This window comes from Elgaria multicarinata, chromosome 1 (assembly GCF_023053635.1).
Source record: "Elgaria multicarinata webbii isolate HBS135686 ecotype San Diego chromosome 1, rElgMul1.1.pri, whole genome shotgun sequence".
Taxonomy (NCBI): domain Eukaryota; kingdom Metazoa; phylum Chordata; class Lepidosauria; order Squamata; family Anguidae; genus Elgaria; species Elgaria multicarinata.
In genome coordinates, this window is record NC_086171.1 from 190,841,824 (window position 1) to 190,859,918 (window position 18,095).

The window sequence follows — 18,095 nt, forward strand, 5'->3', positions numbered from 1 at the left end:
AAAGGGCATTTTGAAATTATTCTTATGGGTCAACAGAACTTTATTTTAATCTTAACTGACATCCATAGCCTTTCCAAATAAACCGAAAAACACACACTAGTTTAAATTTAAAATTAATATTGGAGGCCTCAAACGAATTAAACTGAAAATAGCAAGGTCCATAAACGTTTACAATTCCTTAAATATTTTAAACATCTTGTTATCTCGAGGGAGTTTGTAATTTCCTGAGCTGAAAGTAGTTTGACATTCCTTCGCTGCAAGGGAATCTTAAAAAAATACAGAGGATGCAGGATTCATGTTTTCTTGAGTAATGGATTAGTTTCACACTGAAGTATATATTAAAATGCCAAGAAATCATTCAAAAATATTAGCTTTCACTCGAAGTACATACACAGTAGAAATGACAGAAATGCAGGCTTAAAACACAATGCTTTACAAGGAACAATGTAAGGCATGGGGCTTTTAGAGGCTTTTGGAAGGGACAAAAAAAGTTCATATTCCTTTTCAAACACTGAAACATATTCTTGCATATTCTTGACACTAAACCAATTTTCTTTTAAAAACTATTTCCAGAGTACCATTAAAACAGTAACAGGGCAAAGATGAAAGACAGGGTAGTTTAATAAACAGTGGTGGAATAGGCAATACAGAACAAGTTAAATGATGCATCTTTTCCTGGATCAATCTAATAGAATAGAGAAGTGTGTTTAACAAACACTTCAAGATTTTCATGAAAAAGCACATATTTGCATCCTTGCACACCAACCTAAATGAACCCAAACAAGAGATATCATTCAGCTTTCACAGCAGTTCAACATCATAGTGCAGAATAAGTTCATCTGGTAGAAAACAAACGTATGAAACTGGCTGAAAACCTTGAGCGCAAATGCTCTTTAGTCCATTTCTGATTGTTCTGTGGATGCATAAAAACAAAGACTAGCTCCAAATGGTAACAGGACTCCTCGAAAGCAACATGCAAGCTACTTGAAACACAACTAACATCGAAACACAACATAATCTGTTCACAAGGACTCCACGCAACGGCGTTCCTGAGTTCAAAAAGGTGCTACAGTAAATGAAGGGAGCAGACATCTGCCTGCTTCTCTAACATATTTAAAACAGAAATCCACCTACACAGTAGTAATAGAAGCACAGTTTTATTGTTAGGGATGATGGAAATCTATTCTACTGCCAAGCTTCCCTCAGAAGTTCTGCTGGCGTCTTTTCTTTGCTTCAATGGCATCAAGAATTGGCTGCCGTTTTGACTGATACCTTTGGCGAACCTCTTCTATCTCCTGCTCCATCATGGGATCAAGCGCCCCGAGTCTCCTTTGAAGTTCGTCAACGGTCCAGTTCCTCAACTAAAGAAACACACAAAGATCACAAACACGTTGAGATTGCAGTGGCAGAAAACTCAAAAGAGATTAAGAAATGGTAAGATGGACCCATCCCTGCACTGTAAAGTTTGCTCCACATCTTCTAAGTAGGAAAGTGAACATGTTTTACTGCAAGAGTAAATGGTTCAGCATAAAGTGCAATTAAATTTACTGACAAACACAAGGAACAAACTGTGGCTTGGATCCTTTCGTTCACAGAAGGGCCTTTGATCCAGCGGAGGCTTATGCATGCTGAAAGGGAATTTCCACCAATTCCTCCTCCTCCTCTCTGCAAACCTGTGCCAACTCTTCCATGCTGTTCTAGAGGGCCCTTCAACCCTCAGGAATAGGGTTGCAGAGGGAAAAGGAACCAGCGAAAGTCGTGAGTGCAATTGTGCTGGGATGATGCTCTTTATGCACAAGCTTTCCCAACAAAATTGTGGCAGTGGCATCATGGAGGTGGGGAGGAATTTGTGGCTCCTGCAGTCCAAGCCTTAATTCTTGGCATCATTAGGTAGGTCTAGGAAAGACTCCTTTCTGAAACTGGACATCTCCTGTGTAGTCAATGATGGGCAAACTGGGTTAGAATAGGGTGTGATGTGCTGGGGAGAAATACAATCTTCCATCACCACATGGCCTAGTTGTTGAATAAGTTCATGAGAATCTGATAAGAAGTGTACATTAAAAAAACAAACTAACGTCTGGTCTTGTTCTGATTAGTTTGAACATGTACAGACTAGGAACAAGACAGGACCAGAAGCAAATCTACAGCTTCCAGGCTGCACAGCACCTGGCTCCCAGGTACGTCTGAAGTTCACATTTGCTAACAAAGGGAAGGGGTGAGTTGCACTATCTCAGCAGAGAAAGGAACACCTGTAGATTGTCCTCTAAATACATTTGTGCTACAAAGTTCCTTCATAGAGGAGAGGTCCCAAAGTTGTCAACTCTAACAGAGCTAGCATAACTTACCTTGTGGAATTTCATCATCGTTATTATTTGAAAGGTACGTTTTCCCCTCCCCTTCTCCCACCACTAGCCACTGTTTTAAACTTATTAATAATGTATAGATTATTATAGTGCAAGGGAAACAAGTATTTTAGCAAGAGGACACACTTCTTTTCGGCCTAACTTTTAAGGAAGTTGTTCATTAGAAAAAAGTACTTTCCCTATCGGATGCATTATGTATGCACATTAACACAGCTTTAGCTGACAGCCCTTTAAGTTGATGTATGGGACCTGCTACAATTCTATGCTAATTGTATAACATCTGTTTCAGAGAAGGTGATTGTTCAATACACAGCCCTCAGGAGCTGAAAGAATATAATAAAGTATAACAGAAAACGAGAAACTATTAAGTCAGTGCTGAGTGTGTAAGATTCAAGAGCTCAGTCAGCTCTAACCATTAAAAGGCTACCAGATGTTCCACTTGGTCCACCATCTTCCATTTTTACAGCTAAAGTTTCCTTCAACCAATAAAATGCAGCACCTTGTGTTTCAGGAATTAAGCCAAAGGTTCCCGTTAGTAGTTGTTTTTTTGCCAGCAGACCATTCAAATAGAATCCTGTCTTAAGGTAGGTAGCTGCATGCACGTGTGTGAGAGAGGGCATAGCTACACCTTAACGTTGTAGAGGGAGGGAAGATCACGGATTTACCTGCTTCCGCGATCCTCTCCCAGCATCTTGACGGCTGCACGACGTCCCGAAAGGAAAGAGGGAAGTCGTGGCCGCCATTTTAAAAATAATTATAGGGGAGACAGAGAGTAATTGTGCTCCACCGAAAAGTGAGTTTTTTTTTTAAAAAAAAACCCATAAACCCACTCCCCACCCCCGATGGGCATGGACTGCCCCTGCCCAGCACTATGCCCATTTTAAGAGCCCCACTCCTTGTGGAGAGGAAGGGACAACCCTGGAGCAGCGGCCATATGGCCCGCGCTCCTCAGGGACCACGGAAAAATTGGGTTTTCTGCAGTCCCAGATATCCCGGGGAAAGTCTCTAGTCATGCCCAGGATCCCCTGTGCATCATTCAGACACACAGGGACGATCCAGGGATGACCCTGGAGAAAAGGGCTGGTGTGGACATGCCCAGCGGACATGCCCAGCGAGAGTGAGAACAAACAAAGTGGTTTCTAGTTTCATTGTTCTCCCTCTCAACTGGTGTCCCAAGAGCCATGTCAGCCTCACTGACCCTTTCCCCTCCCATCCTCCTCCTCTTGCTTATACCGTGGCTGCTTCCAGGCATCACACATCTTAGGATATTATATAGGTCAGTGTTTTCCAAACAGGGTTTCATGATAAAATTGCAAATGTTAAATAAATTACTTATTACCTGTTTTTACTTTGTTTAGTTTGCATGGGGAAAAGCAAGGAGAGGGAGTTAGGGTTCCATGGGATATCACAACATTTAACAAGGGTTCCTCCATAAAAAAGGGTTTGAAAAACCACCGCTCTGGGCACATGTGGAGAGATAAAGGCAGTTAGGACCAGGATGCAAGCGGCCTCCTGAAACACCCATTGTACAGGCAGACAGTAGAAATGGTCTTGATCATTCATTTGTTGAGGGAGCACCTGAAACTGCATTGGATGTAATACAAATCACTAAAATACAAACCCCTGTCTAAGACTGCCAATTTGTAATTAAGTCAATATAAGGAATTTACTGCCTTTTTTAAAATCACATCTTTCCTTCAAGAAATCAGGGGTGGGGGGCATTCATGATCCTACCCCCAGTTGTCCTCACAACAATCCTGTGAGGCAGTTTAGGCTAAGAGCACCCAGTGAACGTTATGGCTGACCATGGATTTGAACCTCAGTTTCCCGTCTATGCCCAATACTCTAATCACTATACAGCTCTGGCTCTCAATGAGAAGAACAGTGGGGGTTTAACTGATGCTACTAAAGGCTCACAAGCCAAAAGCTACCACATATGAGGAAGGAAGAGATTAGGGTTGTTCCGACACCTGCATGGTTTCTAAACACATTGCTCCCGGTACTTGTCAGGCACAATTTGAACTTCTACTACTCATCCCACTAACAGCGAAAGCAGATCAATGGCTCTACATGATGCAGATATAGCTGCACACATCACTCATAGTAGCAAATTAGATAAGGAATTCCGAGAGAAAGCTGAGATCCCAAAAGGAAACAAAACTCTACTCCTGCTTTCCCCAATGATCTTTTGCCTGATAACTGTGAAGGATAGGGGTGCAAGCCTGTACCTTTAACCTGCTATTGCTATGAGGGCGGAAGATCTGCCCCTAGGTAGGATCTATGGTCTATTGTTCAAATTGGCTGTGCCAGGCTTTCGTGGCTGCCAGCCAAGGTCATTCTTGTCCCGAGCCAGTCCAACTCCCACGGGCACCTGGAGATTATCAGGGCGTTGGACACACTAAACAGGATTCAGCTGTGGGAAAAAGAGGTGGCCTGGCCCCTCTGGGAGGAGGGTGGGCAAGAGCCCGAGAAGGGCATGGGTTGGTTTATTCAGGCCATGGGACCAGGGGTCCCAAAAAGAGATAAAAAGCTTTATGACGAAGCTCTTCCATCTTCCTCGGTGGTGCGTGCGTGTGACAAGTGGGAATATCAGGTCCGTGGCAACTATGCTAGTTGCCCGGAGATAGAAAGGTTTTTTATGTTTTAATGTGTGTGGGTATTCTGCAGAAGGCCAGCCAGATGTTGGCTGGGTGTGGGGTCGTATGACTGCTTCTTGGGGTAATGGCTAAGTATTAGAGCTTTTCCTCACCTTCTCTCCTCACTCCTTTTGTCCACATCCCCCTTCCCCTTCCCTTTCCTATTCTTTTAAGGGGCTGTTTTAGGACCAAGGCCTTAAGTGTTAGTTTTAGTGATTGCAATAAAGTTGCTTTGGTCCCTAAATGTGCATCTGTGGTTTATTCCCGTGAACATCTGGCTCATTCAGGTTGTGGACAGGGCAGGGAGGTGGGTAACTTGGGAGTTCAGGACGTTTGGTCCAGGTGCCTACCCTGCAGGGTTGTCAGGTCCACCCTGACTTCCTTTACAATAACTACTATCACTGACCATGCTGACTGGGGCTGATGGGAGTTGAAGGCAAAAACATCTGGAGGGTCCCAGGTTGGGAAAGGCTGCTCTAATCTCTTCAGTCCAATACATACACAAACACAGGCAATTTTAATGAAATCAAAATTCACCAATTAAGTTCTTTAGATCAAGAGAAATGATTGTTTAGTTTATATAATAGTCATGAGAACTGGTCACACTTGTATGAAGGAAAATCTATGCATATTGTGATCAACTTGTTTTCCTGAAATCAACATTGTACTTTGAAGCAAGATACTAAATTGCAAGTTAAAAATAATATAAAGATGCATTTTACATGATAGCCTGATATCTATTCACTATGAGCAACATCTGAGGCCCTCCTTCAAGTGGTTCCTCTGAGGGAGGCTCAGAGGATGGGGACAAGGGAGAGGAACTTCTCAGTGGTGGCACTGGAACTGTGGAATGTTCTTCCCAGCGCAGTCTGTCTGGTCCCAACATTGTTATATTTTCAGTGCCAGATTAAGACTTTTTTCTACTCCCGGGTATTTGACATGTGACGATGAGGCATTTTAGTTGTTTATCAGGACCTGGTAGTTATACTGTTAATGTTTTTAAAACTGTTTTAAATTCCTGAATGTCAAAAGTTTTATCTTGTTTTATCATGCCCAGAAAGTTTTAGCTATTGGACAGTATAGAACTGTAATAAATAAATGAATGAAGATAAGGCAAAAATTTCATTCCAACCAAAGTTACTCACAACAAAAATGAAGCGATCTAATCTGTAACTTTTCCAAATTAATGCTTTCTGTAGATGTTCACACTATTGCTTAAGCGCAGACATAATGTCTACATGCTGAGAAACCAGAGTGTAGCTGTGGCACTATCACTGCTCATGAAGAAGTGTTTAGATCAATTGAGTGTGCCCTTGAAGCTCTGGGCATCCTTGGCTGCCAAACAGTGTACGTTCCAAAAGGTATCCAAAAATACACTGCAAGCAAAAGGGCAGCAGCTCCAATATCCTCTTCCTGTGTGTATTAGGGCATCCCTGCCAATTAGTAGCTTTTATTTTAAAAAAAGAAAGAAAAAAGACTAGACAAATGCCTAGATTGAAAAGAATTTGGGAGACTACAGTCCTTTCCCATGAGGCTATAGTGCCTACAAGGGGAAGGTACTTCATAAGGTATGAGAGCTCTAACCTTCCCGCCACACCTGCCCTTGGCATGGGTACTCAGTCCGCCAGGCCATTCAAGAATGAGAGGTATGTACATGCCCCTCATATAGGCATGCTCTGAGCTCATGTTCTTTGGCTGAGTGGAAGAGGAGCGGTGGTGGACAGGTAGATGGGAGGTGCATATAGATTGTCTATTCCTGTAACAGTGTGCATGCTGGGGAGACAAACAGGTCTCTTTCATGTCCAACAGCAATGCCCATCTCTCCGGTGCGAAGAAGAATAAGCTTCCTCTTGAGCCATTTCTTCTTGCCAACATCAGTAGAAGATGATGATGCAACATCAAGTTGTACTTTACATGTTTTTGTTAGCATGCCTATTTGAAAGAACAAACAGCAGTGCTTGTGCAGAGTGTTATCTTCTTTAAAGTTTCATTAAATTAAAAGTGGCCAACAGCAAAATAGGTATGTCAAAAAGGTAGCTTGATAAATTAGATTCTGATAGAACTGTAAGCACTAACTTAGGCCATTAACCAGCCTCCACACACTCCCTCCAACGCATCCCTCTGCATATTTATGGACACCACCACACTTTTCAGTGATTGAAAACACAAAAAGGATAGAGGAAAGTAACTGTGCAAGGGTGACCTTAAAGATCAAGGCGAGTGAGTACATCTTGGATCCTCTTTCCAAGAGGTAAGTTGCTTACCATGTTTTCTTTTCTTTTTTTGCTCTCACACCTTAGAAATATATGGCTGCCTGAAATTTTGGGATTTTGACATAGGTAGTGTTTTCAAGTTTCTTTCCCCTATTTCTCTCTTAAAATAGTCTTTCATCTGTCACAATAACATGCCAGTATAACACTGAGCTTTACTGAATCTCAATGAAACTAAACAGTGAAGAGGAATACATAACAGAGCTAAGCAGACACATTAGTCACAGCTCATATTCTCAAGGGCACATTGCTCAGTAACTTTATAGCATCACAGTCTTGTTTTGACCTCCAGAGACCATTTTATAACAGCTATATAGTTGTTTCCTCAAGATGGAATGGGCTAATTTCAATTTTCATGAAGAGACTTACTGTAACATAAACCAAAGATAGGAAATCATTTCCCCTCTCAATGCCCTTAACTGTTAAAAAAAAAGGTTAAATACAAAATGCAAGTAATCCATTGCCTATGCATTGGCGGGGCAACGGTGAAACAGCAAAGCAAAGAGCTCAACTATAAGTGTATAATTGCTGGTGGGTGGGTTACAGACCCGTCCAGAATTACACTGAATCACAGATGGCAGTGCCCCATTTCAAATATACCAGTGCTATCTTCTAGCACTTAACGTTTAAATAGGGCATAGGGATGGATGGATCAGACTATTCCCTGCCTGTGTTAAGTTTTGCATCTGTTCATTCGCAAGTCCATTCCGTCCCATTTCTGCAATCTGCATTTTTTTAAAAAAACTGCACAGAAGTGCATTATTTTCTTCACAAAACATGCACTTCTATATGCATTTTAACCTAAAACATACATTAACCTAAAATACATTTTTTTGTACATTTTTTGAGCTAAGAACTGTATCGCAGTGGTGACGGCAGAACACACTTCACCATTATCTCTCTTGTTCAACTCAATGCATTGAGCAGGGGGTTGGACTCGATGGCCTTGTAGGTCCCTTCCAACTCTGCTATTCTATGAGTCTATTTTATTTTGTTGGATGGGTATTTTCTCACTTAACAGCTGTAAAGTGAGGATGCTGATGTAGTTCTTTCAGGTGCAGAGACTTACTCTTCATTTCTCACCAGCAATACGTCCATCACTTTATGACACAGGTGTAGTGCATAGGTTTCTCTTTTTAAATGGAGCAAATGGTAGCAAGGAGATCTCTCTTTCCATAAAAGAGATTGGATTCAATTCTACTGAGACTGCTGGATAGGGCTTGTCAGGAAAGGGTCATTTTAGTGGTGGTGCCCTACCTGTGGAACACCCTGGAACACTCCCTCAGAAAGGCTTGCTTGGCACCTACATTATGGTTTTTCAAGTGCCTTTTTATTTTCCCAGGCATTCTAATATCTATTTTTAATGCTTCTGGATCTTCATGCCGTTTTACTTCGGTTTTATACATGCCATTTTTACCCCTTGCTGTTGGTTTTATTGTGTACTCTTTTTATCAGTGTTTACTGTTTTGTATTTTATATTTTTAATTTACCTAGATATCATCCAGAAAACTCTGGTTATTGGACAATATAAAAGTATAATAAATAAATAAAGCTGTAGGACTACACTCCAAGGGTTAAAATGTAACTGGTTATAGTTTGATGAATTATCTGGGTAAGTTCCAAATAGTATTTACCAACCATCACAGTTTAGATTTGGTTTTGTTCTTTATTTTTAATGACAACCTCAGATGCCATCTGACATTATGAATTATACTTGCTCTAACTCAGATAGGGATCCGAAGTGTCTTACATGCTGTTCTGCACGCTTGTCAGCCACCCAAAGCACCACCACCAACCCAAGTTCCGAGACTCTTTGAAGCTGCAGCCCATGAGACAAGAGGAATTCCTACTAACAGAAAACACCTGTAAGCGACTTCCACCTTATCATACCTTCACAGTCGCCACTTGATTTCAACCATTGTTCCATTCCAAGTTCAACACCAGCTATTTTATTTATTGATTTCCAGACAATTAGTTCTGGTTAAAATTCAATGTCCTTGCTCTTCAGTGAAATTTCACAACTACACATATGTTTAAAATATCTGTTACTACGATAACAATTTTTATGGACACGAACTCAAGCACGGGGACTGAACATATTCTTTACATTCAGAAAATCCCAGGTTCAGTGCTTGGCATCTGCCCATTAAAAGGTATCAAGGCTGGAAAGGACTCTTTTCTGCCTGAAACCTTGGAGATCCACTGCCAGTTATTTGACAATATTGGGCAAGATGGACCCAAATCTGACCCAGTATAAGGCAGTTTCAATAAAGTGCAAAACTACTTTAAATCACATATTCCCAGAATTCTATAAATGAACGGAACACTTCACATCATTTGAGCCTGTTTCATCTGGATGACTAATTGCCCTTCAGTCAAAAATGATTAATACTTTAATGTTTTATCACAAATGGAAAGAGAATATGTCGGTTCCTTTCAAAATTAAATGAAGGTCCTCTCATCTAATTTAGAAGCTTTGTGACTAATGCCTACTGATTAAAATATCAGACTTTTTAAGATTCAGATTAATTTTTTTAAAATGCATCTTGCAGCTGATGGTCATTCATTGCACACAAAACAGGTTTCATGATTAATGTGCAACAAAACAGCTTCACTTATGACACAGGGTGAGAAGGTATAAACACAAACATGTTACTCTGAAAGGTCTCCTAAATTAGGGGGCAGTGGATCAGAAAGCAGAGAAGTTTCAGAGTTAAAGCTACTTCTGTAATTAATGGGAAATGTTACTACAAATGCAAAGTAACTTATTGGTCCCATTCAGAAGACACCTTAAACCATGGCAGTTAAGCCAGAAAGCAGGGCTGCATTCAGAAGACACTTTAAACCAAGGCTTTAACCATGGTGAACAAGGCTTTTTGCCTTTTTCACCATGGCTAAAGCCATGGTTTAAGGTGTCTTCTGAACATGGTCTGGCTTTCTGGCTTAACCACCATGGTTAAAGCCGTGGTTTAAGGTGTCTTCTGAATGGGGCCACTGTAACCTGGTTTGCACCATGAAACAAAACATGGTTTGTTAAATTTGGCTTGTTCGGGAGCAAACAAACGTGCAGGCTCTTGACTGTTCAGGTACACAGGAGGCTTTTGGGGACAGGAGCTCAGTTTATATCAATCAACATGACAGTTCATTTTCTGAGTATGACAGTGCACCATATAATGAACATATAAGCATCACACCATATCAGAAGTGCTACACATACCTACATGCTTCCAGCTCCCACCCAGAACACGCCACAAAATCCACAGCCAAGCCCTACAATACAGCTGCATCTGCTCAGACTTGTCAAATGAAGACTCAAACCAGGCATTTCTTGGACTACAATACCCACCAAACAAAGGGAAAAATAAACAAATAGTCCAGGCGGGTACCCAGGAATAATATATTTCAGAACAGATCCAGAAGAGAAAACCAAAACACGATAGGTGGCACTTCTGGTCACTTGTAGTTCCCAGCTAAGACCACTCCAATGTATCATCAGTGATCTACAACCCATTCCAGACAATGACACTTTCCTCTCACAGGCTTTGGGTGGTAGGCCTACATTGTTTACAGATACCCAACCGAAAAAGGACATTCACCAGCAACTGAAATATAGACACAAGAACCAGATCTTGTTTCAGACACAGATGCCACACCTACTCTGGCAACACTAGTACAGGCCCTAATAATGCCATCCATCATCATCATCATCATCATCATCATTATTATTATTTATTTATTTATATAGCACCATTAATGTACATGGTGCTGTACAGAGTAAAACAATAAATAGCAAGACCCTGCTGCATAGGCTTACATTCTAATAAAATCATTCTAATGAAATCCACAACATCAGCGGCTCAGAAAATTGCTCAGCTTCCAATGTGGTATATGCCTTTACTTGCTTACAATGCACTACTGCATTTCACATAGGACAAACATGCCAGTCTCTACACAAAAGAATAAATGGGCATAAACTGGACATCAGGAATGGCTATGTTCAGAAACCAGTAGGGAAACATTTCAACTTCCCAGGACATGCTGTTAATGACCTTAAGATGCCCATTCTTGAACAGAGGCATTTCAAAGACAGATATCAATGCAAAACTGCTGAAGTAAAGTTCATCAAGAGATTCAATACTATTTCCTGTGGTTTGAATGACAAAAGTGTGCTGTTGTTTTCATCACGCTATATATGTTAATCGCTCGGCTCACCATTGCAATGATGATAACACCCAACAAGGGTTTGAATAACAGCTGTTAAGGTAATTAGCTCTGACTGTAGTTTCTACATTTCAATTCCTTCTGGCAACACAGTTTGCATCTCCCTCACTCTCCCAGCAATTTGAGGTTAAAACTCCATGCATCTGATGAAGTGGACAGCATCCACAAAAGCTTTCGTTAAAAAAAAATGGGGGGATGGGGGGAGGACAAAGTAGCAAGCAATCTACTTTAACAAGGATCGAAGCTTGCCAACAGTAGAAAAATACAACTGTTAACAAGGAATCTTTTCCTGTTTTTAAGAAACATGATATTTCCCTCTTTGTGCTTGATTTGTTGCAATCATTGGCAAGAACCTTTTTAAGTGCTTATATGTACCCATCTAAATTTTGTAAGGAAATTCAAGTCAGCTCTCATTTGTGTGTCTATGGGAAAACTGATTATTTACTTGCGTCACAGAAGCAGCAGAGATATGGATCAGGAAGAAACCTTTCAAATTACCGATCTACTTTCATCAAATGCCAGCACTGTAGCATTTTCAACATTTCCTATAATACAGCTACACATTATGTCCTGCAAGTAGGGGTTGCTTATAGCTGCTTTGCTTTTGGGGGAGTGGCACACTGAAGAAAACCAGGATCACTGTGAGAAAACTCATTTACTGAAACTGTCTCCCAGAAGTAAAGGGAGCTTAAATCGAAACAGCTCAGTTGAAAATCTACGCATAAGCATCTTAAGCAGCACTGATTATACTAGTACTCTACGAGGCTCCCTGGGGACTGGCAGCTGGGGACTGGCAGCGAGGAGGGAGCAAGTGGTGCTGTTAAACAAAGTGAAGCATAAGCAGCACTGAAAGGAAATGCTGGATCAGTGATTGGAAGGAAGGAAATGGGCACAAATCAAAGTATAAAAGGATGATAAAAAAAGTTAACCAAAGGTACAGAGAACCTTCAATTTTGTTGAACGATAGTCCAGTTATGTGCCTTAAATGCCTAAAAAGAAAAGAAATTGTGAAAACAGCATGCATTTATTTCTTTAGAAGATTTATAGACCTGCCTTTTAGAGGAAACTCTCCTATTGGAATAACGCCTCCTATTTAAAGCAAGACAGTGCGACATTTTTGGGACAGAGACAAAACCTTCTTGTGCAGGTATTTGCAGTCTGTTGCATCTGCTGAAGAGCACGCAGCCGTGTTCTCCTGGCACCAATCTTCTCTGATGTTTCATAGCTGAAGGGCACATACAAAGATGCACTTCCTGAACAAGTGAGGTGATTGGAAAGGAGGCCAACATTACATCCTTTACAGACCTGAGTCTGCCCACCATGATGATGCAGCAGTCAAGATACAACTTGGAAGTTAGTGTCAATAGGGAGTATGCTCTAGGTCCCTGCCCACATTGGAATGCATACTAGAAGGCTGAATATGGCACTAACCTTACTGGCCAGAGGATCCACACCTTCAGCAAGTGAACATTTTTGGAAGTTTGTAGCATAATGTAAGAAACAAACACCATGACATATCCGAGTGTCCTGTACACACCAATCAATACAGACCACGCAGCAAGAAAACACCACATTTGACCCTAGAAGTGGCTATATTTCACTATCTGGCAAGGAGATTCCTTTAAATAGTTTGCTAAGTGCTTGCATATTCCCTTGGGGTAGAAGATATTCTGGTTACAAGATTACAAACACCTCTACATCAATAACCTTAGCTACAAGACAGTTCTGTAATCAATACATTCAAGCTGTCTTTCAAATAAAAGATGTATGAACTTGGTCTTCCATTTTCTACTAGCTATGCTGGCAGTGTGTGGGTGTCCCTCTCCCATCGTCCAGTTCACCTCCTTCCCCTTGGCCCCTTCACAACCACCCCATTCTTGATCTAGCACTTCCCATTCCCCCTCACTCCATCTCCTCCTCACCCCTAGCCCCTCTTCCCATACCATCATCTATGAAGAACAGCCTTTATGATGGAACTGATGTGCTAAATACCATTTTGTTTCTGTAGGCCAGTGCCAGTGCTACCTTGTTTGCATATTCAGTAGGGCTATTAGCATCTTAAAACAAAAACAAAACCAAAAAACAGGTCCTAAAATGGCATTCCATGAAACAGAAGCTTATTGGGTGTTCTTTGAGAATATTAGTAATAGTAGACGAGATAACTGAAAGACAGATTGTCCACAATTATGACGTTCCTCTGCTGTTTCCCCCTGCATTACTAGTTCTCTCTCAGCCATAGAAGACTATTGGGCACATACTAGGATATACCCTAGTTCCCCCAGGCGACAACTAGATCCAACAAAACAGGCCACCAGCTAGTATGAATCAAATTTGCACCCAAGGAACATGCCCCTAGAATCTTTACAACAGAGGTAGGCAATGTGGTCCCCTCCAAATGTTTTGGACCACAACTCTCATCGGCCCCAGCCAAGGGTCCAGGATTATGGGAGCCATAGTACAAAACATCAGGAGGGTACCAGGTTGCCTACCCTTAGGACTACAGTGTACAGGGTTTCCTTGATCAGGGCACCAACACATCCAGAACAGACTCTCTGAAGGTAGAAAGCTTGACAAATGCTGTTCTAGATCTATCTATTGAACTACTGAAAGAAATCATATGAATGCAAAACTTCAGACGCAAGGACTGATTGAATATAAAATGGTAGTCAACATAGACACAGGCCATGATAGCACCAAACACTCTTTGATGAAACTATCTGAACCCAATTCTGTATGGCTTAAGCCTTGGCACAGAATCAACTATACCAGGTGGGAGAGTGGTTCCATTCTGACCTAGAAAAACAATTCCAGATATTTAAACTAGAAAATTGCTGCTCAGCCCCATGGAATTTGTATCATGGAGCCCATATGGTTCTATCTCACGTCTATCCCATAGTTATACCTCAGTGCAGTGTTTGCACGTAACAATCCATGACTTAATGGCAACCCATACTCTGGGTTGTCATTTCGTCCGTACCAGGTCAATGTTTGTGATCATAAATTAACTGGATGAGTGCTAACAAACTGAAGCACAATCCAGACAAGATGGAAGCTCTGTTGTTAAGTGGTGCATCTGACAGTAAGAGATGGGGTTCATTCTGTTTTGGATGGGGTCACCCTCTGAAGGACTAGTATAGGGTGTGGCTAGAACAAACCGGAGGTCCAAGCATGCAATGCCTTCCAGCAGTTTACACTAGTCGGCCAGCTACATACACTCCTAGACAGAGAAAGTCTTGCCACAGTCAATGATGCCCTGGCAACCTCCGGATTAGACTACTGCGATTATATGTTGCATGTCTTCCTTTGCAGACTTCTAGAAACTTCAGTTAACAACTTCTGCTAACAACTGACTATATGGATCATATCTCACCAGTTTTCACACAGCTACACTGGTTGCCAGTCCATTTCAGGGCACAATTAAAAGTGCAGTAATTACTTATAAAGCCATAAATAGTCTGGGACTGGGTACTTGAAGACTATCTTTTGCCAGACAACCCTGCCTGAACATTGGGGTCAGAGTCCCTCTCCTGAGTCCCCATCTCCACCTGAAGCCAAGTGGGTGGTGACTGGGGAGAAGAACTACTCAATTTTGGTGCTCTGTCTATGGAAGACTTGCCTGGTGTTATTTCAGCATCAGGAGAATACTTACCTGGGCATTCCAACATGTTTATGCCTTTATTTATGGCTATGTATGAAATCATAAGAGTGTTTACTGAAGGAGTGAATATAAATTTTCTAAATAAAACAGGTAACATTTACAACTTGACAAAGTGTCAAGTTATTTTTATTATTTTATTATTACTATTTTAGCTGAATAAAACCATTAAAAGATAGCTCAACCACAAACACCAGATCTCAGAAGTTTGATATACACCTTTTTGTGTGTATGTGCACAGAAGTTATCATGGATTGGAGGGAGAAAATTGTAAAGGTATGTGAACGGCCGACCATGAAGAAATTCCTGTGAATTTACAACACGGATGGTATTAATCTTTCAGAGGATTTGAAAAATAAAAATCTTAGCACAAGCTTCTGCTTTTAATGCAACTTAATTATTTAGGCACACTGCTGGATAAGGAGAAACTGTGGGCTGCAGCATGCAAGGCAATTCCTAACAGACTGTACATTGGATTTTGATTCAAGATGTTCAAAGCAGTAGAGGGGAACCACTTTGCTCAAACCACAGCTCCCTTAACAAGGACTAAGAGACATACTTAGGAAGACCTGAGGGACTTTTACACATTGCAAGTTTGGCCAAAGAGAGTTGATGCCAGATGAAAAGGGGGGACATATACAAGGTAGGAACCCTGCACACTTGTATAATTTGCTATGGCAACCACCCTGTCTCTTACCAACTGAGCTCTTTCCAGTGAAGAATGTTATTTAGCACAGACGGAATACCTGGTTCAGAAAAGAAATTAAGGTTTAAGAGTAGCAGTCAGACCCACAAAATTCCAGCACTGTGTACGACCATCCAACATAAAGTTAAACTGGAACCATGTTCACACATGAAGTTGCTTTTAGAATCTAGCTTTGAACCCAGAATGTTGATAGTCCCATGTAAAATATACCAGAACTAAGTATATACCAGAGCTAAGTAGAATGGGGTACTGGAAATTCACAAATCAGTAAGCATAATTGACCACGCTGCGTGTATTCTGCAGTTCTGTATAAAAACAGAAAACTTTAGGAATGTGAGCTGTATACAATTCAGCAACCAGAGAATCCCAGCTTTGCTCATTCCTAGCTCTTATAGCTGCAGAGATTCATTGGAAAAATCCCAGGAGTTAGCATGGGGGCAGAAGGAAAATATTGTGTAGCTCCTTACACTTCTGTGACTAGAAAATTGGAATAAGGCAAAATAAGCAAATATATGAAAGCCTATTGTATACAAGGCTGGGGGAAAATGTGGTTGCCTATTGTTTAACACTCTGGTTGCCTGTTAAGAACATGAGAACCATGCTGGATCAGACCAAGGGCCCATCTTGTCCAGCATTCTGTTTACACAGTGGCCAACCAGCTGTCGACCAGGGAATCTCAAGCAGGACACAAGTGCAACAGCACCTTCCTGCCCATGTTTCCCAGCAATTGGTGTACAAGTGCATACTGCCTCTGTTATACTAGAGATAGCATATAGCCATTAGGACTAGTAGCCATTGATAACCTTCTTCTCGAGGAATTTGTCTAACCCTCTTTTAAAGTCATCCAAATTGGTGGCCATTGCTACATTTTGTGGTAGTGAATTCCATAGTTTGACTATGCACAGTGCGAAGTACTTCCTTTTATCTGTCCTGAATCTCCCACCAATCAGCTTTATGGGATGATCCCAGGTCCTAGTGTAATGAGGGAGAAAAATGTCTCCCTATTCACATTCTTCACACTATGTATAATTTTGTAGACCTCTATTATGTCCTTCTTTACTCTTCTTTTCTCAAAGTTAACAATCCCAACTATTATAACCTTCCCTCATAGGGGAACTGCTCCAGCCCCTTGATCATTTTAGTTGCCCTATTCTGCACTTGTTCCAGCACAATAGCTTTTATTAGGTGTGGTGATCAAAACTGTACACAGTATTCTAAGTGTGATCACACCATCAATCTGTATTAGGGCAGTATGATATTGGCAGTTTTATTTTCAATTTCTTTCCCAATTATGCCTAACATTTTTACAGCATCTGTACAGTGGGGTGACATTTTCATTGAGCTGTCCACTACAACCCTAAGATCTCAGTCACTGCTAGCTCAGATCCCATCAGCTTATATTAGAAATTGGGAGGTTTTGCCCCAATGTGCATCGCTTTACACTTGCTTACATTGAACCGCAATTGCCATATGATGCCCATTCTCCTAGTTTGAAGAGATCCTTTTGGAGCTCCTCGCAATCCCTTTTAATCACCTGAAATAACTTGGTGTCATCAGCAAACTTGGCCATTTTACAGCTCGCTCCTCTTCCTCCCAGCCGTACAGGAAGAAAAGGGGGTGGGAAAGTATGAGTCCAAGAGGAAGCTAGGCTCATATCTTCCTAAACCGTTGTTTATTGTGACATTCAAATGCAGCCATTCAAACACTGAAACCATTGAGTCAAGGTGGTAAAGTATCTGGGTTGAGTTCATTAGCATAACTGGGATTTGCTAGGGATGGCTGAATTTTTAAGCCACAGACAAGATTTAGTAAAATGGGGGGGAGGGAGAGATATAAAATTAAGAACAAGGAAAGAAGAAATATTGTGATGTCTATTCTCTTTTTGGTAATTTGATGCTTTCAATCTATTTGCTTTTCACATCTTTTATGCAGAGAAACTTAAGTAGCATTATTGGACTTTGTGACAGACTCGTAGAAGTGCATCACAACACAGCTGCTGTAGTACCTGTATTAAAGAGATTTGTATATTCACCCATGGTTTAGAGAACTCTGTCTACATGATTATGCAAATCAGACACCCACACAGAGTGTAGGCAGGAGCCGCATAATGGGAGACACCTTTCAATTCTGCATCACCAACAGGAGCATCCCTGACTACTTCTGATAAGCTGAAGAATTTGAGCTCAATAACACCTAAAGCCCTTAAAAGAGAGGAATACTTGAAAGCTTTCCCATATAATGTTA

At 41.2% G+C, this 18,095-nt stretch overlaps 1 protein-coding gene across 1 annotated transcript in view; it reads right to left on the reverse strand.

Moving 5' to 3' along the window:
* Window positions 1–292: 292 nt before the first annotated feature.
* Window positions 293–18,095, reverse strand: part of STK4 (serine/threonine kinase 4) — a 68,869-nt gene continuing 51,066 nt past the window's right edge. Inside the window, exon 11 of the mRNA XM_063145569.1 lies at window positions 293–1,361. Within this exon, the coding sequence (XP_063001639.1) occupies window positions 1,203–1,361 (159 nt within the window). The 3' untranslated portion in view covers window positions 293–1,202. The remainder of the gene's footprint in view (window positions 1,362–18,095) is intronic.